General features: G+C 34.7%; 3 protein-coding genes across 7 annotated transcripts; 2 read left to right on the top strand and 1 right to left on the bottom strand.

The window, feature by feature from the left end:
- The first annotated feature begins 3,635 nt into the window (after window positions 1-3,635).
- Window positions 3,636-7,354, top strand: LOC107905575 (glutamate receptor 2.7). Of its 2 annotated transcripts, XR_005914011.1 has the most exons (4): window positions 3,636-3,951; window positions 4,585-5,885; window positions 5,976-6,273; window positions 6,361-7,354. XR_005914011.1 is itself a non-coding variant. In XM_016832263.2 (3 exons), exon 2 carries the CDS (start codon window positions 4,755-4,757, stop codon window positions 5,520-5,522), a length of 768 nt encoding a protein of 255 aa, XP_016687752.1. In that variant the 5' UTR covers window positions 3,636-3,951; window positions 4,585-4,754; the 3' UTR covers window positions 5,523-6,273; window positions 6,361-7,340. The 2 variants fall into 2 exon arrangements, 1 of the variants encoding a protein (XP_016687752.1); XM_016832263.2 differs by having other exon boundaries at window positions 4,585-6,273; window positions 6,361-7,340.
- Window positions 7,355-7,731: 377 nt separating this feature from the next.
- On the top strand, window positions 7,732-13,169 carry LOC107905574 (serine/threonine-protein kinase tricornered). The gene is made up of 12 exons (XM_016832262.2): window positions 7,732-8,706; window positions 8,943-9,117; window positions 9,274-9,357; window positions 9,794-10,035; window positions 10,276-10,507; window positions 10,629-10,793; window positions 10,874-11,005; window positions 11,316-11,429; window positions 11,748-11,795; window positions 11,910-11,988; window positions 12,288-12,344; window positions 12,787-13,169. Exons 1-12 carry the CDS (start codon window positions 8,522-8,524, stop codon window positions 12,882-12,884), a joined length of 1,611 nt encoding a protein of 536 aa, XP_016687751.1. The 5' UTR covers window positions 7,732-8,521; the 3' UTR covers window positions 12,885-13,169.
- A 3,719-nt stretch (window positions 13,170-16,888) lies between these two features.
- Window positions 16,889-21,656, bottom strand: LOC107905567 (protein WEAK CHLOROPLAST MOVEMENT UNDER BLUE LIGHT 1). 4 transcript variants are annotated; one of them, XM_016832246.2, is made up of 4 exons: window positions 21,589-21,656; window positions 21,410-21,474; window positions 19,212-20,143; window positions 16,889-19,025 (listed from the first exon to the last, which is right to left on the bottom strand). In XM_016832246.2, the coding sequence occupies exons 3-4, from the start codon at window positions 20,121-20,123 to the stop codon at window positions 17,151-17,153; spliced, it is 2,787 nt and encodes a 928-aa protein (XP_016687735.1). In that variant the 5' UTR covers window positions 20,124-20,143; window positions 21,410-21,474; window positions 21,589-21,656; the 3' UTR covers window positions 16,889-17,150. The 4 variants fall into 4 exon arrangements, with proteins under 4 accessions (XP_016687735.1, XP_040950082.1, XP_016687734.1 ...); XM_041094148.1 differs by having other exon boundaries at window positions 19,212-20,216; window positions 21,589-21,629; XM_016832245.2 differs by having other exon boundaries at window positions 21,410-21,629.
- Between the last annotated feature and the right edge of the window lie 2,039 nt (window positions 21,657-23,695).

The raw sequence follows: 23,695 nt of genomic DNA, 5'->3' as shown, positions 1-23,695 counted from the left end.
TTCACCTAATTTTTAGTCAAGAAATAAATACCTTTCTAATTTGTGGAGTGATACCATGTAAGTGAAAGACAAAAAACTCTTTATTTTATATATATATATACATATATATACCTAAATTGAAGGCAAAGAAAGAGAAGAGAAAAGCAGAATTTTATAACATAAGATATGGTTTTGTATTGGTAATAAATACTTGGATGTCTTGTTCCATACTTTGCAGTGAACTACCCAATTCATTAAAATATTGTTTCATTGTCGGAATTAAAAACGACAAACCCTTTCTCTACTTTTCACCTATAAGTGGAAAGTTTAATGAAAATGAGAGGTGCATATGTTAATTGGCAATGATAAGCGATTAGCCGAGGTGAAAGCTTGGTATGCCAACACCTAATGCCCCTACCTAATGGTAAAACAATCAGGAAGAGCTAAAATGATGATAGTGAAGAAGTAAATGGGACAGATATGCAATTCACTATGCAAAGGCTGACTGACATATCCTCCGTTTTTAAGAAAGACAAGGTGCAGTCAAAGCAGCATGAGTGTGTGCACATGGCCGCGTTTATGTGTTGAGAGGGACAGAGCAGCAGCAGAGCAAATGGTGAAATCCAGTGATGTATCATGAATTAAGGGTGTGTCAAAGCCATTTAGCAGAGATGGTTTACTATTTTAGGAATATGCTTTTCCAGAAACTACATCCGGCACTTAATTATACTACCTGCGTTTTTTCTGGGGGGGTTCATTTACTACTGGGCTTTATAATTTTATACCACAAAAGAACTTAACAAATACATATATACATGGGGAATTTACTCAATATCGAATGGGTTGTCCTACCTGCCACATAGAGGTGATGAAAGCAATCCGTATTGCAAACTTCCAAATGTCTAAACATAAGAAAACTAATCCCACACAAAATCAATCCCAAGAGAATTCCGAAACACACGTATCAAAAGTCATGGAGGATCCTCCATACATTTGACAATATAAAATGTCATGATAACAGACTAGAAATTCCCATCATAAATCTCTATCTAAAACTAAGCATAAATTCATCAACTTTTCTACATTCTAACCTGCTGTTGGTCAAACACAGGTTAAAAAAAAAACTAAAATACATTAAGGGAGGTCGTGCTGGAGTATCGGCAGTTTTCCCTAAAAACATACTCAAGGGTCTTAGAAGTCATAACAGTCAGGACGAGAAATAATTAAATGCATTCTCTTTATTAGACATAGAAATGTATGATAGTAGTTGCATCTACTTTCATGTATAAGTTGCTAATGTTCAAGTCTCTAGTCATCAAGAGACCATCCCTGAAGGCCCACAACTCTGATTGCTCCATTGTCCTAGGTGGGAGCCATCTTTATTAAGTTTGTACCATCCTCTTAAGGGGGTCTTCCAAGCCACCGGGACAAAGGATGGTAGAGGTGTTATGGTGAGAGGGCAAAGAACTCTCCAGGTCCTTCAACAGCTCGAGTAATCGCATTAATTGTGGATTGCCCCAAAAAGCCAAAGCATTTCATCGGAGCCAAATTTCCCACGTCATACAAGAAACGATCATAGTCCAAGGAATTTTTGGACTATGGAACCAAGCATTGGAGGTTAAATCCCAGTTTCTCCAACTGCCCAATCTAGTTGGTAAATTAGGGGAGTTAGCGAACACTGCTGCTGACCACCATTATTTAGAGATTAGACGTTCCCAAAATAAGTGCTCTATAGTTTCCTGATGAATTGAGGAAAGGGAGAGGGGGTACTAATCTGAAACTTCCATCCCTCTACCTTTCAACAAAATTTTATCAGTCAAATTTCATTCTCCAATACACTATATGATTGTGACATGAAAAACGCATATGAAAAATATGAAGTGTTTTGGCAACCGCAAATCTCAGCTGACAAAATAGATGGTGAGAGAACGATTCTTGGTACAGGTTGCCCGCCTTTTGTTTTTGCTTATTTTGCTCTTCTTCTTGTTTTGTTTATTTATTTGGGCCAAATACTGGACCTTGGGTTGATAAATAATAGGAAGTGATTCACATAAAAATAATTTTTCTTCACTTGTACTTATTCATAGTAAAAAAGAGAGAACAGAAAAACACAGTTCTTGCTTGTTCTCTCATCCTCTAGTATCTATAGCTTCAAAGTAAATCCCTCTTTTTTGTTCCCTCTTTTAAACAAGTTTTACATATATAGTGTCATTAAGTAAATATTTTTAAAATATATTTTTTATTGATATCAAAATTTAGTATTCATACAATTTTAAGTCGTATGTGCGATATATAAATATGCTTTAATTTATACTACAATGTAAACATCTTCACCACTTTGAGTGAGTTAATATGTAATTTGTTTTTTTGAATGTATTCATGTAACAGGCTGAATCAAAACGTGAGAAAATAATGGTTACATAATATTATTAGTCCCTGTAATTTGTAGAGATTATGGATTTAGTCCCTATATTTTAATTTGATCAAATTTAGTCCTTGTACTTTTCGAATTTTAAAATTTTAATCCTATCCCAATCAATAGCAGTTAAGTTCATTTGGTTTAGTGCAATTACTAGTATTGTATTATGCACATGGTTGTAGATTTACTCCATATTCTCCAATTGGATTATTTTAAATCTCGATACATTTCGAATTTTAAAATTTCAGTTTTAATTCAAATAACAATCATTAATACGTTAACGATATTTTTAATGACTAATAGTGGAAATAACAAGTTGACATGACATTACACATATGGTAATATGTTTCTCGCAATAGATTTTGGAAATAGCAAAACTTAATGAATTTAATAGTTACCGTCTGACGATGACTGACATTTTGAAATCCGAAAAGACATGGACTAAATCCACAACTTTGATAAAATATAGAGACTAATAACATAATTTAGTAAAAAAACATACATGGTGGATTAATTCAATATTGGTTCATAAGATATTATTATTAAATATTTAATTCAAATATTTGTTAAGAATAAAGATGACTGAAAATATTAAAATACATGAATATTATCTTTTATTTAATAAATGTAATTTTATAAAGTAATATTACATTCTTAGGAAAGTGCTGAATATATCAAATGTGTTAATGTAACTTCTCCAAATTTTAGTTAATACTTTCCAAATATTCTCATCAATTACACTCCATTCAAATCATAATATGGGAAAGTACCAAACACCCACTTAAATTCTCCTTAAACAATTTTGAACATTACTTCATTATCAATATATTTCTTTGAAATTTATTATTTCCGCTTGATTTTGTTGTGTATAATATTAGTGTTTAATGCATGAGATCATTTTTTTCTTTATTTATTTTAGATTTGTTGATAAAATTTATTAATGAATATTTTATTCACGCAAGTAAGTAAAGTATTACCGTTGACCCTAAGTTCCATATGTTAATCGGCAAGTATATGGGATGATGAAAGCAGTATCACAACTTGGATTTGATTAAGAATGTTTGCTTTGTAATTTTTGGTCAAAGGATTCAAAATGATATTGGTCCTGGCGTAATGAAGAAATGCCAAAAGGAAGAAAAAACTGTGTGGTTTACTTGTATCATATAAACGTCAATGTCAAGTCATTTTCGTAAAGAGTAATACTAATTCTAGCGTTGAATCGCCCTTCAGCATACGCTAGATTAATATCCACAACCCAGACTTCCTTTATCTTTCTCCTTCAGAAAGAAAAGGTGTGCGAAGACTTGAACAGTACGTCTCGAATCTCATATTTCCTCCTGCTTTTGCTATTAATAATGAGAATAATCGCTGAATCAAACGGCAAAGATGAGGGGGAATGCGCCAATGAAACATGACGGAAGCAGGAAGATAGGTGGCGTTATTGACTACAGCTCTCGTACCGGGAGGGAGCAGGGAATAGCAATGGAAATGGCCGTCCAGGATTTTCATCATTTAACTTGCTCAAGGAAGCTCAGCTCGAGCAGCTTCTTCTGGTAAATCATTTTAATATCCTAAACTGCATTGCTTCCTCTTTAGCACATAAAATTACGTCAGGAGATTATGAGAAATTTGGGCTTGCAAGAAAAAACAAAAACTATGGGTCCAATACCATACTTAAGTCAGTAAGAGAAGAGCGCTTATTAGTCTGATAAATGTACTTATTATTGGGGTATGTGAGGATCAACATGTTGGTTAGATTATTAGAATTGTGTTTGATTTTTTCAAGCTAATTTTAAGTTTTGAGTTTTTTACTTATATAGATTTTAATTTACTATTTAGTGACGTTTTTGTTTTTTCATAAATTTTTTAAAAATTCAAATAAATAAAAAATAATTAATAACTCTTATTTAGAATCTTAGTTAAATTATTTTTATTATTTAAATATAAATTAAATAAAATTCAATTGTTGTAACGATATTTAAACTCGTGTTTCAAAACCCTGGTGTTTGGATGGATTTGGGTTTGGTGACTTTTGATTATCATCAGGGGTTGTTGCGCTAAGTTAGGACAATTACATGTTATCCAATCGTCTCATACCATGTAAGCAATTCTGTAATTTGGAGCTTTGATACTACTGAGTTCTTGACCATAGCTATAACACAATTTAAATACTACATCTACTGCAGCGTTGGAGCTCATTGGTAGCGAAGAAGTGGAAGCAATCATCGGAACAATTACACCGCCAGAAGCAACTCTAGTATCTGAAATCGAAAAGGCCACCAGGGATATGCCTATTATATCCCTAACTTCTTCACCATCCATCTTACCAACATACCAGTTGCCCTTCTTCCTCTAAATGGCTAATGACATCAAGGTCAACATACAATGCATTGCTGCCATCGTAAACTACTTCCGATGGAGAAAAGTGACTGTAATTTACCAAGATAACAATGATTTTATTACTGATTCTGTTATAACTCTGCTTTCTGACTCACTTAGAGTTGTTGGTTCAGAGATTGATCATCATTTATCTTTCCCTTCTCAATCATCTGTCTCGGAACATAATGGTGCCATCGAACAAGAGCTCAGGAAACTGAGGAGCAATAGCAACAGGGTCTTCATTCTAGTACAGTCCTCTATACGGTTCGCTATCTCGCTTTTCGACAAGGCTAAGCAAATGTGTATGATGGAAAAAGGATATGTATGGATTGTCGGTGATGAAATCGCCAGCCTTCTTGATTCTATTGATTCTTCAGCTCTTTATAACATGCAAGGCGTGCTCGGTTTCAGAACCAGTTTCATCGACTCTAGCAAGTCTTTTAGACGGTTCAAAACAAAATTCAGAAAGCACTACGGGACAAGATACGCTGAAGAAGAAGAGTATTCGAACCCAAGTATTTATGCCCTGCGAGCTTATGATGCAGCTTGGACAATTGCTGAAGCCATGGACAAATCACCAGCTAATGCCACATCCAAAGAATTGTTTAAACAAATGTTATCAAGTAACTTTGAAGGTTTAAGCGGAAGAATAAGATTCAGAAATACCACATTATTGAAACATCTTCCAACCTTTCAGGTCATTAATGTGGTAGGTAAAAGCTACAGAGAGGTTGCAATTTGGTAACCACAATCCGGGTTCACGGAAAACTCCAACAAACATGAAGGAGAGAACACTACGTTTGGCAACATGACCATGAAAGAATTAGGCCCGATTCATCGGCCTGGCGGCTTACAAACTGTTCCAAAGGGATGGACTTCTTTTGAATTTGACGAGGACAAGCCACTGAAAATTGGGGTTCCTGCCAGGGGAGCTTTTAATCTGTTCGTTAAAGTGAGTTACGACCAAGGCATTAATGGTTCATATGTCACAGGATTCTCAGTTGAAGTGTTTGAAGCTGTTGTCAAACGCCTTCCTTATCGATTACCTTACGTGCTCGTTCCGTTTTATGGCTCATATGATGATATGTTGGAACAAGTCTATAGCAAGGTCAGGTTTCTTCCTTTCACTATGCTATAGCTATCTATAATCTTCCAACTGTGCTTGGTGAACACTGATAGATTCATGTAAACTTGGTAGGACTTAGATGCAGCAGTTGGAGATACAGAAATAATGGCATATTGATATCAATATGCAGAGTTTTCACAGCCATACCTTGAATCCGGACTTATTATGGTAGTGACTGCAAAACCAGACAAGTCAAAAGAACGGTGGGTGTTCTTGGAGACATTTACAAGGAGAATGTGGCTGATAACTATAGCAATGCATACTTTCATAGGATTTGTTATTTGGCTAATTGAACATGCGGAGAACCCCGATCTCACGAGGTTTGGGGCAGTACTTTGGTTCTCTGTCACTGTTTTATTCTTTGAACACAGTAAGCTCAGTTAAAAGTCATTTAAGTTTTATAAATATGTTCCATTTAGCTTCATTAGAGAAGTCTGAGATATATGATCACATGCAGGAGGACCATTAAGGAGCAATTTATCTAGATTTGTGCTGGCCCCATGGTTGTTTGCAATTCTAATAATATCGGCAGGCTTCACCGCAAGTCTTACCTCCATGTTGACAATCTCACACCTCCAACCATCTGTTTCAGACATTGACACACTTTTGAGAACAAATGCAAGCGTTGGATGTAATAGGAATTGATTTATCGTTGGGTATTTGATCAATGTGTTGGGTTTTAAGCCAAAGAACATTAGGAAAATCGATTCCATTAATGACTATCCGGATGCCTTTAGAAATGGAGATATTCAAGCTGCTTTCTTTGTTGTGCCTCATGCAAAAGTCTTCCTTGCCAAGTACTGTAAAGGGTTCACCATGACAGGACCTACCTTCAAGCTTGGTGGTTTTGGCTTTGTAATTAATTCCTACCACTTTCCATATACCGTCGATTTTCCATTGATGAATCTTTTGTAAAATATATTTTTGTCTGCTTTGGGTGTTCCCGAAAGGTTCTCGTTTGGCATTTGAGTTTTCGGAGGCAATCCTAAAAGTGATGGAAAATGGAGAAATGCCGCGATTGGAAGAATATTTGCTCATCTCTAACAACTCATGTTCACAATCTACGGGCGTGAGCGACGGATTAAGCTCAAGCTTAGGTCCTCGCCCAGTCGCTGGCCTGTTTTTTGTATCAGGTGGAATCTCAGCATTTGCTTTCCTAGCGGCTACCGTGCGCCTGGCAAGAAGACACCAACATTTCATACGGGCCAAGCTAAATGGACTCCGAACATGTGCATTTACATTTCTCACAAATTGTACCCAATTTGTCGAATTTCGGTTCTTCTAGGGAAATCCCATCCGCCAAACAAATAGTCAAGCTAATATTTTAATGGCAGAAATTAACATCTAGTAGGAAATTTCAGAAACATTACTGTACATATATATATATATCCATGTCTTTTTTTGTGAATAAAAGTAATTAATATCAATCAATTTCATTTATTTTTCTTTTTTCATACGAGAATCTTTCCGAATATTAAGGTAAAAGATACATTGAGTTAATAAACTTGTAAATAAATACTTGCTATTTTGTTCCGGTTAAGCTGTAGTTAGGTGCAACTTTTTTTTTTTTAAAGTAAAATTATTTTCTAAGAAACAAAGTATGGAGCGATAACATAATTACAAAATTCCTTCTTTTTTTTGTTACTGAAATTAAAAATAGATTAGAAATAGAGGAATTGATGCATAACTTTTATTACCGTGATTAAACGTAGAATTAGGCCTTTTCAGAAAAACCACGTGGCATGTTGCTGTTAAATTGAAGCATTTTGACGCACACAACATGGCAGAGTCAGAGACCATTCCAGGACCATGTCGGATGTCGAGTTGGGATCGATCATACCAAATGCATCCCCTTCTTCCGCTCGCCTAACCCACGCGCGTCAACGTCAATCTCCTTTTTCCTCCACTCCACGCGAATTCATTTCTCCGCCAAACTCATTTTTCACGTTCCCACCCACCGCTCCACCGTTTATTTTAAAACCAGAACTCGTACAATTCACGCGCACATATAACACGTACGTTAGATCTCCGCCGACACTGTACAGACGCCAGTTCATAAAATCTACACCAAATTGCGCGCACCTTTTTCTTTTTCAATTTTTTGCTCTAATCTTAAAAGAAAAAAAGAAGAGGTTTCCTAGCAGGCATTCAGTTTACGGGTGGAAAACGATGGCGTTGATTACACTCAATTCCCAAATATAAAGCCTCAAAAAGAAAATTAAACCTTCGAAAAGCCTGAACAGATAGAAACAATAGCAGTAGCAGTCTTAACAGTTACAGACAGCCTTGCAATGCAAAGCTGTATGTGAATTTATATCTGTAAAACAAATCTGGCGCGCGCCAAGGCACACGCTTACGCATTAAACATTTGGTGGTTCATTTTTTTAAAAGAATATTTGTAAATCCTTTTGCTCTTCTTTGAGTCATTTTCACAAGCAAATAACAAGTGGCAGCTCCTAGATCTCTCCTCGATACTGTGTCACCAAACAAGCTTCATTTAACAGCTTTTTACCGTTGTATTTGGAATGGTTATTATTACTTAAATTTTTTGATTTAAAGTTGAAAGCTGGTATTTGGTGAAAATAGAAAACCTTCAATTACAACTTTTTTGAGGAAAAATGGACGGTGGAGATGGGACGGTGAGATTAGGAGCTTTGAATTTGAAAGCGGGTCGAGGCTTAGATTTGGATCCAGATGTCTCCGTTTCTTCGCCGGTAACCAGGCAAAAAGCTGCCGCCGCCAAACAATTTATAGAGAATCATTACAAGAACTATTTGCAAGGATTGCAAGAACGTAAAGAAAGGTAAATTCTGGTCCGTACTTCTGTTCCATTTATAATATCCACGTGCTTCTTTATTCTCATTCTTACTATTATTTGCAAATGCAAATTATTGTAGTTGAATTCATTTGTTTTAGGTCATTATTGAAAATTTGATGTTAATCAATGGATGTGGTTAGCTTAGATGGAATTTGCTGTAAGGTTTTTGAGAATTCAAATTAAGGTAGCTTTATTTGGATATTAACTGTTGCTCTTTTAAGACGGCGAGCACTGCAAAGGAGAGCTGAGGAAGCTCAGATTTCAAGCGAGGAACAAGAAGAGATGATGAGGAATTTGGAAAGGAGAGAAACTGAATACATGAGGCTACAAAGACGTAAAATCGGAATTGATGATTTCGAACAATTAACTGTAATTGGAAAAGGTGCATTTGCAGAGGTATATTTCATAGGCTTGTTACATTAATGCTCTTTATCCTTGGTTCAAATTTTCAGTGGCATTTTTAACCTGTTGCCTTTCTGCAGAACAAGAAATTGGTAACCTATATAATCATATGGCTTTGCACTTACTACCGTATATATGTAACAAATGCAGGTTAGATTATGTCGTGCTAAAAGTACAGGAGAGATTTTTGCCATGAAGAAGTTAAAGAAATCAGAAATGCTTAGTCGTGGACAGGTAACCCATAAAAATGAATGGATAGTTTCGGAATAGTATTGCATTTATTGATTATGCCAATTTCTTTTATCACAGGCTTTGTATTTCTTTTTTGTTTTAATTTCTAGTTTAATCATATGAATGCAAAAATTGCTAGAATTCCTGAACGTGACCAGTAGCTTCTTTAGGGATGCCTTTAATGCAGGAATATTTGCATGGTTATTGCCTTCTTTTACTTTCAAATCCGCCTTTAGTTTTGGTACTATGGTATTATTGAATTCCAATCCCATGCATAGGCAGTTAGCAAATACTCGCTTCATCTTAATAACATATCGATTTCACTTGCTTTGGTTAAGTTCTTTTTGGAACCTTCTCATGCATTCATTGGGATCATGACACAAACCCACAGATTAGTTTAAAGTGTTATCTTTACTTTTCACTTTATTTTTTCTTCAAGGTTGAGCATGTTCGCTCCGAGAGAAACTTACTTGCTGAGGTTGATAGCCGGTGCATTGTAAAGATGTTCTATTCTTTTCAAGATTCTGATTTCTTATACCTTATTATGGAGTATTTGCCTGGTGGTGACATCATGACACTATTGATGAGAGAAGATATTCTATCTGAAGACGTTGCGCGTTTCTATGTAGCAGAGAGCATTTTGGCTATTCATTCAATTCACCAACACAACTATATTCATAGGTATTGCATTTTGCTAACATGTTTGCAAAATTACTAGGTGGAGTGTTTCAGTGGCTGGACCTGGATTTTCCTCAATGTATGTGCATTTTAATCAATGATAGAGGATAGCCATGGCTAGCCACAAGGTTTTCATACATTCTGCTTGGCCTGGAGGAAAAAAGCGGGGTTAATTAGATACTTAAAATGCTTGAAACTTGAATGGTGTCTTTAAATATGTTTACCCTCTATGATGTTTTGTAGGGACATTAAACCGGACAACCTGATTCTAGATAGGAATGGGCATTTGAAGCTTTCAGATTTTGGCTTGTGTAAACCTCTAGATGGAAAATATTCAACAATATTGTTGGAGGATGAAGATTTAACTTCTATGGAATCTACTAATGAAGCTGAGGTCCAGTCGCGCTCTGAAAGAGCCCCTTGGTTGATGCCAAAAGAACAGCTACAACAATGGAAACGAAATCGCCGTGCGTTGGTATTATCTTTATCTATCTGCAGTTACTTACATACAAATAACTTTTTACTTTTCTGATTTTACATTTGTTAATCAGGTAAGTTACTTTCATTCAGTAACAGTTAACTTCTGGCTTTTGCAGGCTTATTCAACTGTTGGAACTCTTGATTACATGGCTCCTGAAGTTCTTTTAAAGAAGGGTTATGGTATGGAGTGTGATTGGTGGTCTCTAGGGGCAATCATGTATGAGATGCTCATCGGCTATCCTCCTTTTTGTTCTGATGATCCTAGGATAACATGCCGCAAGGTGGCACCAAGTTTGTCATTCTAAGTTATTCTGTTACCCTCCTTTGTCCACTAGATACTAATCTTTTTCTCTTTGCATAGATAATCAATTGGAGAACCTGTTTGAAATTCCCTGAGGAACCAAAAATATCTGCCGAGGCTAAGGATTTAATTTGTCACCTGCTCTGTGATGTTGAAACACGCCTGGGCACCAGAGGAGTAGAAGAACTGAAGGTAAGTACTTTCAACGACATATAAATGTTCATTAGCATAAGTGTCATATATTAAAGTTCAGACAGTTCCATATATGTTTCTCATACCTGGTTTTGTTGCAAAATACTCTAGCAGTAACGACAAGTACACACTGATTCTCCTGACAAAAGGCTGCTTCTAGATCTTAATTATGTAGATTGGTAAACTAGTTGCACCAATATGTAGATTGACAAACTAGTAGCATTATCTGTTTGTGCAATACTTAATGTATTAGATCAATTTGTTCATTTTCTTGTTTTGAGATCGTTAGCGTTTGTTGAATATTTATCAGGTGCATCCATGGTTCGAAGGTGTTCAATGGGAAAAACTTTATGAAGTTGAAGCTGCATATAAACCAACAGTCAATGGAGACTTGGACACTCAAAATTTTGAGAAGTTCCCTGAAGTGAGTACTCTGAATGTTGATGCATCTGATTCATACCCTACTGATGGGGCAATAAAGTATTTACAACTCTTACTTGGAGTAATTTAAACTCAATAAAGCCTGTTTTACATGGCGGATATTAATATGTCTAGAAATTTGTAGGCTGGTAGTTGCCTCCTTTTATTTTGGTTGAAAGGTGGTGTAACAATTTTGATTACTTTTTCTTCTTGGTCCTTAATGTTTTTTAATATAAGTTCGGAATCCCTTTTGTCTTTCTTTAAAGTTACTTCTAATACATTTTTAGTAAAACTAATTTTGCAATTTCTTGCTTTTTCGTAGATTGATATCCCTCCCTCCGCAATACCACAAGTGGGACCTTGGAGGAAGGTAAAACACCTTTGCTCAATTTTTTGTTTTTTTTTCTAGAAAGCATTCGCCACTGTATTTTAGTAAATTGATTCTGAAAATTGTTACTTTGTTTTTGTTTATTTGATTGCGCAGATGTTGACATCAAAAGATACCAATTTCATAGGATTTACTTTTAAGAAATCAGATATCGCTAAATCACTTGAAAGTTCAGGTATACTTCTTTACACGTACTTGGGAGTGATTTGAAACTCCCATGTAGTAACATTATTTCGTGGGATTCATAAGGTTGATGTGTCACTAAAGCTACTTGATGACGGGGAGTGCAATTCTGGTTTTTTTTTTTTTTCTTTTTCCTTCTTCATGATAGCAGTTCAGAAATGCTTTTTCTTTTTCGCACAGCAGCTATGAATATGATAACTGTACAAACAGAGAATTTTATGACAGACTTCGTGAGTTGCCACACATGTCACTATTTGGGATTAGACTTAATAATTTAGGTATGCATTACAGGTACTGACAGGACAGCCAGCGGCCCTTCAAAAGCCCCATCTCTTATTTCCTTGCTAGGTATGATATTTTCTCATTGGAGAATACTGAGAATACCCGACTTATTATATTCGTGTATGGCTGGTTGCTGGTTGATCAAAACGTATATATGCCTCATTATCCAGCATAAGAACACACATACTTGCTCTGCACATGAGATCCAATTTGTTCTATATACTATATTGTTTTTGTTTTCTTTCCCCTTTTCTCAAAGTAAGCAAAATATCTGAATTCCATTTGCCCTAAAACCTGTCTATAATATCTAGAATAGTTGTTTAGCATAGGACAAATTGCAACGATCGTGTGTGGATTCCTCCCCACTTTCCTCTTGTGGAGCAAAACATCAGATTACGAATTGATTGTTTATGGAAATATCATCTCCATATATGATGACACAACTGTTTTATGTTTGCAAAATAAAGGGTTCATTTGACAATCAATTAGTTCCTTTCAATTGAAACAGGTCAGATTGATCTTCAAGAAACAGTGATACCAGAGGGTGAACAAAATGCAGAAACAGGAGGAAACTTGAATCAGACAGAACATAGTCTGTCTGTCTGATACCTTTTGTTTTCATCTCATGAAGAACAACACTCAGTAAGCGAGAGCCCAAAGGGTTGCTAGCTATCATATGAGATTGAATTTGTGATGAACCGGTTCTTGGAAGGAAGACATTAATAAGGTCAGGTGGAAGGAAGTCATCTTGACCACTATATTTTGGTCTTCTTTCTCCAAAAATTGTTGTGTATAAGCTGCTACTTTAAAACCCAAAATTATGTTGAATCCATTTTTGTCTGTAAAATAAATACTACATTCAACTTTTTTATAAACAGATTCATTTGTCTATCCAAATTTTAGATGATATAGATAGCTGGTTGTTATACACTACTAACAGCATACCTATAACAAGATTTGAATATTTTTAAAATTTCAAAATTAAAAAAACTATAATATATTAATAATATTAATTAGTGAAAATTAGATGGTATATTGAATAGAATTTAAAAAAAGAATTTCATTTATTAAAGATAATTAATATAGGTTTATATAAAGTTAAACATTATTGAAATAATATATTAATTAGAATATATTATTTTTATTTCACTTAAGTATTGAATTAGTTTTATTAAAATTTTAGGTAAAATATCTTTATAGATAACTAATTTAATAAGGAGTGTATTTCATATTTTACGAGAGTTGTTGGTATAAATGAAAAGCTGTTATAAATGTTAAAAATAAAATATGATGAATCAGTTATACAACAAATTTAGTTGTTGTAATGAAATGATGTTATTGGACCAATCATATTAAATTTTTTGATATTTGAATGTTAAAATAAAATATCAGATTCATAGATTTTAATTTTGAAATATTCATAAAAAAATATAGTATATTTGCTAAAACTTAATACATGATGATGATAATAAAGTACGGCCACGTAATTCCCCTGATGCAAAACAAAACCCTGAAAAAATATCCCAGGTTTAGGAAGATTAGAAGACAATTTTATTTATTAAAAAAAGAAAAAGAAAAGATAGAGAAAATGCTTGAATAGAGAGGAGAGGAGATGGATGGCCTGAATCCAAGTCATGGGTTTTTCTGGCAATGTTGAGACAACTCCAATTTCTTGGCCTGAATGGAATTTTAGCAAATATGTTATGATTGACAACCTTGGCATTCTCATTTCTGACTGGCATGTTATTAGATTAGAATACATTAACGCTTAATGGAAAACTACTGATTTTTACTACAATCTTAAGCTTTTTGAAGCAATCTCTCCTCATGTTAAATACATATGGTAAGAAGTTCATTGTCGGGTCATTTAGCATTATTTATATAGTAGGGTATCTTGTGAAAGAGCGTTTAAAATGTATTATCGGGAGATTGTTGTTAATCTTTTAACTTTGAAGATTCTAAGTTCAGTAATAATATTGTACATTTTCATAATGGACTTATGAATCTCTTTATTGATAAGCTTCATAAATATCAATCTACTCATTAATGTGTTATTTAAATTAAGCATAACTGTCTTAAATTAAGCATCAATAACTACCATATTATTCTAGACTTTCTCACAATTCGGTATCCACCCATGAATACTATCCATCATGTGAGATTTGATAAACATTGTACTTAAATAGTTAAATTGCTTTCACCATTCAATGGATACACCTTTTAGTGGGTATAGTCAAGGTCAATGCACTCAAAATATGAAAGGACATCCTCTTTCCATTACAATATCATTAACTATAATTGACATTTACTTTTATATCATCATAACATGTAAATATATACTTAATTTGTATGCTTTTTTATAGAATAAATATTGTGATTACTTTAAATTATTCGAATTTATACGATAATATAAAATCATGATCAAATGTTGTATAGTATTATATTTAACATAGCATTTAGCATTGCATAATACACAACAAAGCAATAAAATGCAACATTCATGCATTATTTATACATAAAACACTAATTTATGTTAAATATTAACACCAAATGCATTTTGTGAATCATAAAAAGCTTGAAAAATCTATGTCCTCAAAAAACATGAACTAAAAATCATTACATGCACTCTCATGTGCTGGAAAAACCAAACCATATGTCTTAACAAAGTTTCATATGCCTCCATGTGTCAAAATGTGGCCTCATGTGCCGCCCACACTATGTGCAACTACACACCGATCAACATTGGTCAACATTTGACTATTGAGTTGATTACTTCAACTAGTTTGACTCAGTTCAAACTTATTTGATCTTTTGTAATCTGATCTGACTTGATTTAGATTTCTTTAACTTGAATTGAACCTATTTGACTTTGGTTTAACTCGGTTTGGCCCGATTTCATATGAGTTAACTCAGTCAAACTATATAGGTTGACTTTATGGGTTTGTTTGGTGGGTTTAATAAGTGTTGGGTTACTTTAATAAAATCTATTGGGCTCAAGCAACATTGGATACTTCAAAAGTAATGTGTTTTCTGACTTTTTCAGAAAACTAACAAATATATATTTCAATTATCCGGATTTTTGAAAAATACAAATTTGAAATTTATGATAATCGAAAGGTTTCCGTTAGCAGACAAGTAGCTTTCCAAATTTTACATTACATTCAGCTGCAACTCATTTTCAGATAGGAGTAAACATCTTGCTTTAGTATTCGTAGCTTGCCGTTTTCCATAAATCATGACCACACTTATTTAGTACCCTTGGAGCTTTCTGCCAGGAGCTGCAAAGGATACACGTATTGGCTAAGTTGAAATGGATGATGTCTCCGGCAGGTGTGCACCCTTTGAAGCACACCCCAGCTTGCTGACCTTTTTATTGATTAAATCCTACTTAACCACACTCTTCCATTGGAAAATCTGTGTCTCCAAGACATGACATAGAACCTTATCATGCAGTGAGTGGCCAGGGAATATATGATTTTTATATGGTTTTCCCCTCGTTTGAATCGTGTCATATTCCTGATCATCTAATTTCTAGATATGCCATATCTTGAGAGGTTCACTGATTTTTAAAAAGGCCATATCTAATAGGCTTCTTCATCTTCTGCAGATAAATTCCAAAATTCATGAATCTAGAGGATGAACTTCAGATCATCTTTCAAGCATATCCCTTGTTCCTTGAATGCTATTCAGTCAGACTGCCATCAGTAAGTTCACTACATATCTATACCAACACAAACCATCAGAATTTTCTCCAAGATTAAAAACTGTGCTCTATTTCGACATAAATAACCCTCCATGGATTCACGGTAAGCCTAAAACTGAATGATAAACAAAAAATCATAAGGTATGACATATGATTTTTTTTCAAGTCAATAAATATTCATATTCCTAAGTAGGGTTGTACATAGGCCGGATCGGGTCTTGATAAAATTTTAGGCTCAATTGATAGGTCCTACTCAACTCAAAAAATGAGGTTAAATTTTTGTCTAAGTTCAGCCGAATAAAAATGCTAAAATTTGGATTCGGCTAAGCCCACTTATATTAAATTATTTTATTTTATTATATAAATTTTTTTAAAAAAATAATTCATTAAAAACACTAAAAACATTAAAATAAATAATTTTCTAATAAATTAAAAAGTATTTATACTTAAATAACATTAAGATAGGTACAATTTAATAAGCAAATGCTTGTACAATCTTTCTCCAAACTCTACAATCTTGAACTAAGTAAAGCAATATCCACGTTCCATTTACACCCCAGTTTTCTGATCTTCCTTTTGTTTTTATTTTTCTTCACACCACAGTTATTATTGAAGTTATGTTTTCTTTCTGCTAAGCAAAAGCATCTAAAAACTTATCCATCAGTAAAATATTTATCAGTTTATAGTTCATCAAATACTTGCTAAAAACATAAACAACAGTTTCGACAAGAACAGCAAGAATTTGGGCATTAAAACTACAAGTTTTCTGCGAAGGAAATTGTTCTTCATGTTACAAGGACCTTGAATGAAATTGAACAACTTAATGAAAAGCTAGAAGCTTCCCTGCGGGCAAGAAGTGACTAGCTTATGCAGACGAGGTTAGGAATTTCTTAAAATACGCATAATGTGAATAACAAACCAAAATCTGTCCTCATAACAAACATCACTTTTACAAGAGTTGACGTCCAAGCGTCTCAAAGCCTATACAGAACCATACAACCCTTCCAGTATGCAAAAATATGTTCTCAACTTTATCATACATCAAATAAATCACTAGAATTTACACTCAATGAGTAAAAATCTGTCAAATCTTATTGAACATTTATGGACACTGTGACAACCCAAGAAAAAGGGAGGCAAAATCACAACAACAAATATACCTCAGCACGTCATTGACTACTTACGTGGGACTTGGATGAACTTGACTTCTTCCTGGACAAAAACATTAAAATCTTCGGGAACAATGACTTTTTCTTTTTCTTTACAACCTTAGGTTCCGGGGATGATTCAGTTTCTGTGGTGCTCCCGTGATCATATGCCTTTGGGCTTGCTAGGGTATCGGCCAGAGTAGGAGCAGCAGGTACAGGTTCAAAGTTCTTTGTTTCTTTCTTTCCCTCAGAGCTTGCCCTTGGAGGGTTTTCTCCATGATTTAATTCAGTAGCCTTACGCCGCTGCTCATGTTCAGCCCTCCACCTTCTCAATTCCTGCTCAATACCTAACTTCCCTTCCTTGGCCTTCTCAGCCTTCTCCATAGCAATTTTTAGTGCTTCCTTTCTTTCAGCCATCTCTCGGGTCACTTCTTCCAGCTTACCCAAGCTTCTTGACTCAGATTGCTTAGCTACCTCAATTTGAGAAATAGCTGCTGCAACCCTCATGTTGGCCTGCTCCTCTGCCTCATTTGCACGTCTACTAAGATCATAATACTCCTCTAAGGAAAGTGTTACACCAGCTGGTGAGTCAACATTATCAATGCTTTTAGCCGATTCGCTCTCTTGCAACGCTTTGATTGCAGCTAAAGCTAACTTCTCTGAAGCCCGGGCAGCCTCTATCTCTTTTTGAGCTGCAAGTAATCGACTCTCCATGGTACTTGCTCCAGCCTTTGCTTGCGCTGCTTCTTCTTTTGCTTTGCGCAGATCTTCACGAGCCATTTCAGCAAGTGACTTGGCCTCATCAGCCACTTGTGCTGCCTGCTGCAGTTGTTTGGGGAGCTCCACCATTTTTTCTCTGGCCTCTTTTTCCTTCATCTGGACTACTGCTATTTCTGATCGAGTCTTCTCCAGCTCAGCTTCCAAAGAAGCAACTGCAATTGAAGCCATGCCTTCTCTCTGCTTAGTGTTGGCAAGATCAGATTTTTCCTTGTCAAGCTCTGATTTTAATGAAATAGCAGCCACCTTCAAACAATCCACTTCTGCAGTTGCTTTTTCTATATTGACCTTCACGTCTTCAAGTTCCTTCTTTAATGAAGCAACGGAAGCTTGTGCATCAGTGTGAGTTCTTGACTCTGATGCCTGTGACTCAGTATTGTGGTGTCCATCAGTTTCCTCCTTAAGTGTAGATTCCATATAAGAAGCTAACTCAGCTTTTAAATCAAGTAGCAGGGCTGAAGCAGTGTCTAGCTTTGATTTTAGATCCTTGGCTGAATGAATTTGCTGATTGAGTCTTTGGAGCTCCTCTTCAACCTGTTTTAGTTCCTTTTCCCAATGGTGAGTATCTTGGTCTCGGGCCATTGCTGCTCCAATCCTTTTCTCTTCTGCTTCTAAATGGGCAGCATGTGCGGACTCTAAGGACTCCTTTGTGGCAATCAGCTCAATAGTCAATTCTTCCACTGTCTTGTCAACCTCCTTTGAAGCAGAAACAGCCTCTTCAGCTTTCTTAACGGCAATATCTCTGTCATTCATCAAAGAAGCATATTCCTTTTTTAATGTTTCCAACTCTTCTTTAACGGATTTCAGTTCCGAAACTGCAGCTGCATGCCTGGCTTTAGCAACCTCAAGCTGTGTCTTTGCTGCAACACTAGCCTCATCAGCAATCCCTTGTTCCATCTCCTCCACCCTAAGCTTGGCTAGTTCAGAGTCTTGTTTTGCCTGATTTTCTTCAGTTTGTGCTCTCTCCAGGTTTAGCTTGAGCTCTTCTATTAGTCTCTTTGTGCTATCGAGCTCCTTTAATACTTTCATTTTTGCCTCTTCAGCATCCTCTGACCGTTTTTTATATTCAGGCATCTCTTCCTGTACTTTTACAAACTCTTGTTCCACAAGCTTGCGTCTCTGTTACATAAAATTTAAGTTTTAGTGGACATGAACAAAGTAGGCAGAGAGAAAAGACGAATTTATGATGATCAATAATAATTGATAAAGGCATAATAAAATTCAAGATAAACAACATTCACTAGACATGAAAAAAATTGCAGCAACGCAGATTATTTTAAGACCATATTAACATATCTAATATACCTCCAAAGTTTGCATTCTATGAGCTTTCCAATCAACAATTCCTCCAAACTTAGAAACAGCTTCTTTAACAGATTCAAAAGGTGCAGCTGTATCAATGAGACCTCTATTTAAATCAATTTGCTTTTTACGTGAAGGGCCAATATATTTTGGGGATTCAGCAGAACTGATAATCTTTTGATGAGGCAGGGTAAGATCATTGATTTCGTATACATTATCCTCATTTTTAGCATCTCCTGCCTTAGAGTCATTGACCTTGGGAGAGGATGAAATAACGCCATCAAGCAGAACATGAGAACTATCAAGAGAGGATCCAATAGAAGTATCTGGTGAGGACCCAACAGCAATGGTACCAATATCGGAAAGGGGCAAGGTAAGCTCACTAGTTTGTGATTGATTGGTAGAAACAGAAGGTAAAATCACGCCATTATCATTATTAACAAGAGAAGAACTGACAACAGAATTGATTTCTTGAGATTGTTGTCCATCAGAAACACCATGAATAGATCCAACAGCAGTTTTGGCTGGTTCTAAATGGTCATTTCTGGAATCTCCAACCTTTGGATTGGAACCAGTATTTTGAGAGGGATGTTCATCAGAACCATCATGTATTCCCCCAGTCTTAATATCTTCTATCAGTCTACCCTGATGATCTGTCTCAGTTTGTTCAATTTTAACTGACGAAGTTGAAGCTGCACTTTCTGTTCTACTGGCTTCTTGTCCTCTAACTGGATCACCGGAAGCATTTTGTAAAGAGGCTGATTTAGAACTGTCTGTTACCAACAAATGACTTTTAGGTTGCTTTGTTCCATTACTAATCGAAATTGCTTGACCTTCACCAGAAATGTGGTCCATATCTACAGGCGACGAAACAGATTCTGAACGAGGCATCTCTTCTGCTTTTACATTCTCCATATTTGAAAATAATAAGGTGTCTGAAACCGAGAAAACAAAAACCGTCTAAGGGACAGGGAAAAGAAACTCACAAGATATCACAGCGTAATCCATCTAATTCCAAGAAAAAAAAATAGCAGATATGAAAATCAGCAATTATATGTTTAACAAGCAAAGTAGATTTCAGCAAAACGAATTAGTGTCTACAACTGCATTCATGTATTGTAGATCCTCAAATTATGTTAACAAGTTTTGACCAAATAAATTAGGAGCAAGAGTAAGAAAGCATTAAAATCAAGTGGACCCTGGAAAGCTAGAACAATTTATCATCTCAAACTTGTTTTCCTCTATCTATGTTTAAGCTAGCACATGCACCTTATAGATGTCCTCTTTTATCAGGCACAGATGTTTAACTAAAGATTCAATTAGTAAATACCTCAACAACAACTAATCACATCAAGGAATGAACCAACAATGTCAAAGAAAACGGAGCAAAAGTTGAACATCTCATCAAATTTAATTTCATGCAAAAGCCCCATTCAATTATCAATTAAATGGAAAAAGACGCCAGCTTTCAGCTCAAACCTCTAAAAAGGTAAAAAACAGAGCCCCATTAACAATTGACCCCAAATTCAGCCCCACAAATTAGAGGGTCTCTCAATGACATAAACTAGCAATTTAATCAGCAAACAAACATTTCCTAGATCATTCATCTGCTAAGGACTGACAATATAAGTTTCATATTCCTAAATCTTATTCCTAGTCGTAGATTAGAAGCGTAACCATTTTCAATCCTATTTCTTTTGTTATAAGCAGATAAAACAACTTGATTTAATCAGGATTGAAGATCTTTACCAGTGTTTTCAAATAAAAGGATTGCTTCTTATCCAAAGAGTGATAATCATGATAATACTTAGAATAAGTTGACCGGTTATCATCTATAAAATCTGTAACCTTGAATTCAATTGCTAAAAGTTGGGAATATAAGTGTAAAGGAAAGCTCACAGCAGTCAAAAGAAGCTAATATGCTAATTAAGAAGCCATAAATGATTTGAAGTCTCGACTGTTTCCGTCAGCCACAAAAAAGGAAAATAAATCAGGAAAGTAAGCTTCATTACTTAAGTCAACGTCGTGATAATAAATTCAACCAACTCAAACACCAGCAATTCTCAGATCTTCATTCCCACAGGCAAAAAAAAAAAATTGTCGCTTAATTTATAATTAAAGCTTCGATTTGTCAGAGATTAAATGGAAAGTTAATTAATAAATTCCATTCCAAAAAAAAAAAGAAAAGGAAAGAAACTTACCCGGATTTCTCAGAACCAAAAGGACAGACGAAGAGTGGAAAGTAAGCTATAATTATTAGTGATTTCTGGAAATTAAAGAAAAATAAATCATTAATTAATAGAGAATGGTGAGGAAAATTTACTGCTAAAATTAGGGAAAATAAATGAAAAAGCAAAAAAGCCAGAGGGAATACACGTGCCTATCTATTCCTCGCCTCTTCTTACATACCAGATAACGGACGGATTGTGATTTGAGGGGTGTTGAGATTAAAGAACCAAGTGTGGCAATAATATCGGCCTTGTCTGAGGTTAGTGGGTTTAAGCCCATTGGTAGCTTTGTGAATAGCCCAGGAACTGTTTTGGGCAGCTCGGCCATTTTGTAGCATTTAGGTGAACACTGTACTGAACCCAACAAGGGTCGGTCAGGTAGGGAGACTTATCAATAAATTTCAGCCCATTAAAAGCTTACTGTTTGGACTCTCGCACCCAAAATTCTTAGACACTTGTGGAGGTGTAAATGAATAGATCAATCTGTACTTGAATCGTTCGTTTATTAAGTTAAATAAATGAGTATGAACAAAAATTTTATATTCGTTTAATAAATGAATGAACATAAACAGATGTGTGTTCGGTTCGTTTATGTTCACGAACAAACTCATTTAAAAGCTTGTTTATTGACTTGTTTATTTATTAATGATATTTTCTTATAAAAATTCCATTAGTATATATTAATAAAATTATCTTAAAACTCGTTTATTGTTCCATTAGTATATATTAATAAAATTATCTTGGTTTGTATTTTTTCATTTATAATATAATTATTAATATTTATATTTGACTATTTTATATCCAAACAATATATGCGTGTATGTATTTATTTATTGTTTGTTTGTTTATTATTTATTAATATTGTTCGTGAACATGTTCAATTATATATTCATGAGCATGTTTGTGAATATGTTCGATTAAGTTAAATGAACATGTTCGTGAACATTAAACAAACGAACATGAATATACATAATTTTAAATAAACGAACATGAACAAAAAATTCGAACTTCTTAACGAACACAAACTGAACACGAACAAGCTTAAAAATAAACAAACGAACATGAACAGAGGTTTGTTCGTTTAAGCTCAGTTCATTTACAGCCTTAGACGCTTGAGCAGAAATGTTACTACCACTCTGATCACGTTCAGTTTTGACGAAATTCAAATTTCATAGGCCTTCCCCAGAATACAAAGCTAAAGATAAGTCACTCTCGGAAAATAAAAAAAAATTGAAAATTTTTTAAGATATCAAAAATAAAGTAAAAGTAAGAAGTCACGAATGAAATAGAAAAATAGTGCACATCAAGTGTTTGAATAAATACTTTAAAATATATTCAAATTATGTCCCTAAATCTAATGATACAACTTACTTTACATCAACGGCCGAGATTCAAGCTTATTACAAAATCAAATTTGAGAATGTATGTATGATAAAACTCGGGCACCTTATTTCCCTCGTACAAAACTATACATTAGTGGAGGATTTGCTTAGTGCTCAAACAAGTTGTCAGGCAGCAGATACGTACAACTATAGTACTCGTATATTTGCAAAAGGTGGAAAATGGAGGCTTCACTTGATAATCAATTAGTTCCCTTGAAAACTTGAATCAGACAGAGCACTGTCTGTCTGTCCGTCTAATCTTTTTGTTTCATCCCATGATGATTGAGGAACACTCACTACGCCAAAGCCCAAAAGGGTTGCTTGCTATCATATGGGATCGAATTTGTGAAAGAAGTGCTTCTTGGAAGACATAAAGTCAGGTGGAAGGAAGTCATCTTGACCGCTGTAGTTTGATTCCATTTTGTTCTCTGAAATTTTGGAGGATTCGAAATTAATTGTTTTGGATTTTATTTTTAAAGTAGTGATTGTTGTTTCTATTATTATTTATTAAAATGTATATATGGAGAATATTGCTTTGAATAAGTTTTCTTTTAGAGTTACTTGTTACTATGGTATTCATGAAGGTTGAATTATATATGATTTTTTTTACTTAGCCAAATATTTTGCACTTGGTTGAAATTAGAATAATTATTTCGATTTTAAACGGTGACAATAATATTGAATATTTTAATGGTTGGACTAACATTCAATTTGAAGTTTTATGAAATTTTAAGAATTAAGTATAATGTTTAACGAAATCCTAAATGGACATCAACATCTTTATGTTTCAAGTTTCAACTAAAAACTTCAGCAAAACCCTCATTTAAATTGGCTTGGTAAAAGGCCCTTTAGTTAAAAAAGTTGACATTGTTAATTC

The sequence above is a fragment of the Gossypium hirsutum genome, chromosome D05, assembly GCF_007990345.1.
Source record: "Gossypium hirsutum isolate 1008001.06 chromosome D05, Gossypium_hirsutum_v2.1, whole genome shotgun sequence".
NCBI lineage: Eukaryota > Viridiplantae > Streptophyta > Magnoliopsida > Malvales > Malvaceae > Gossypium > Gossypium hirsutum.
This window is presented reverse-complemented; position numbering and strand designations above follow the sequence as displayed.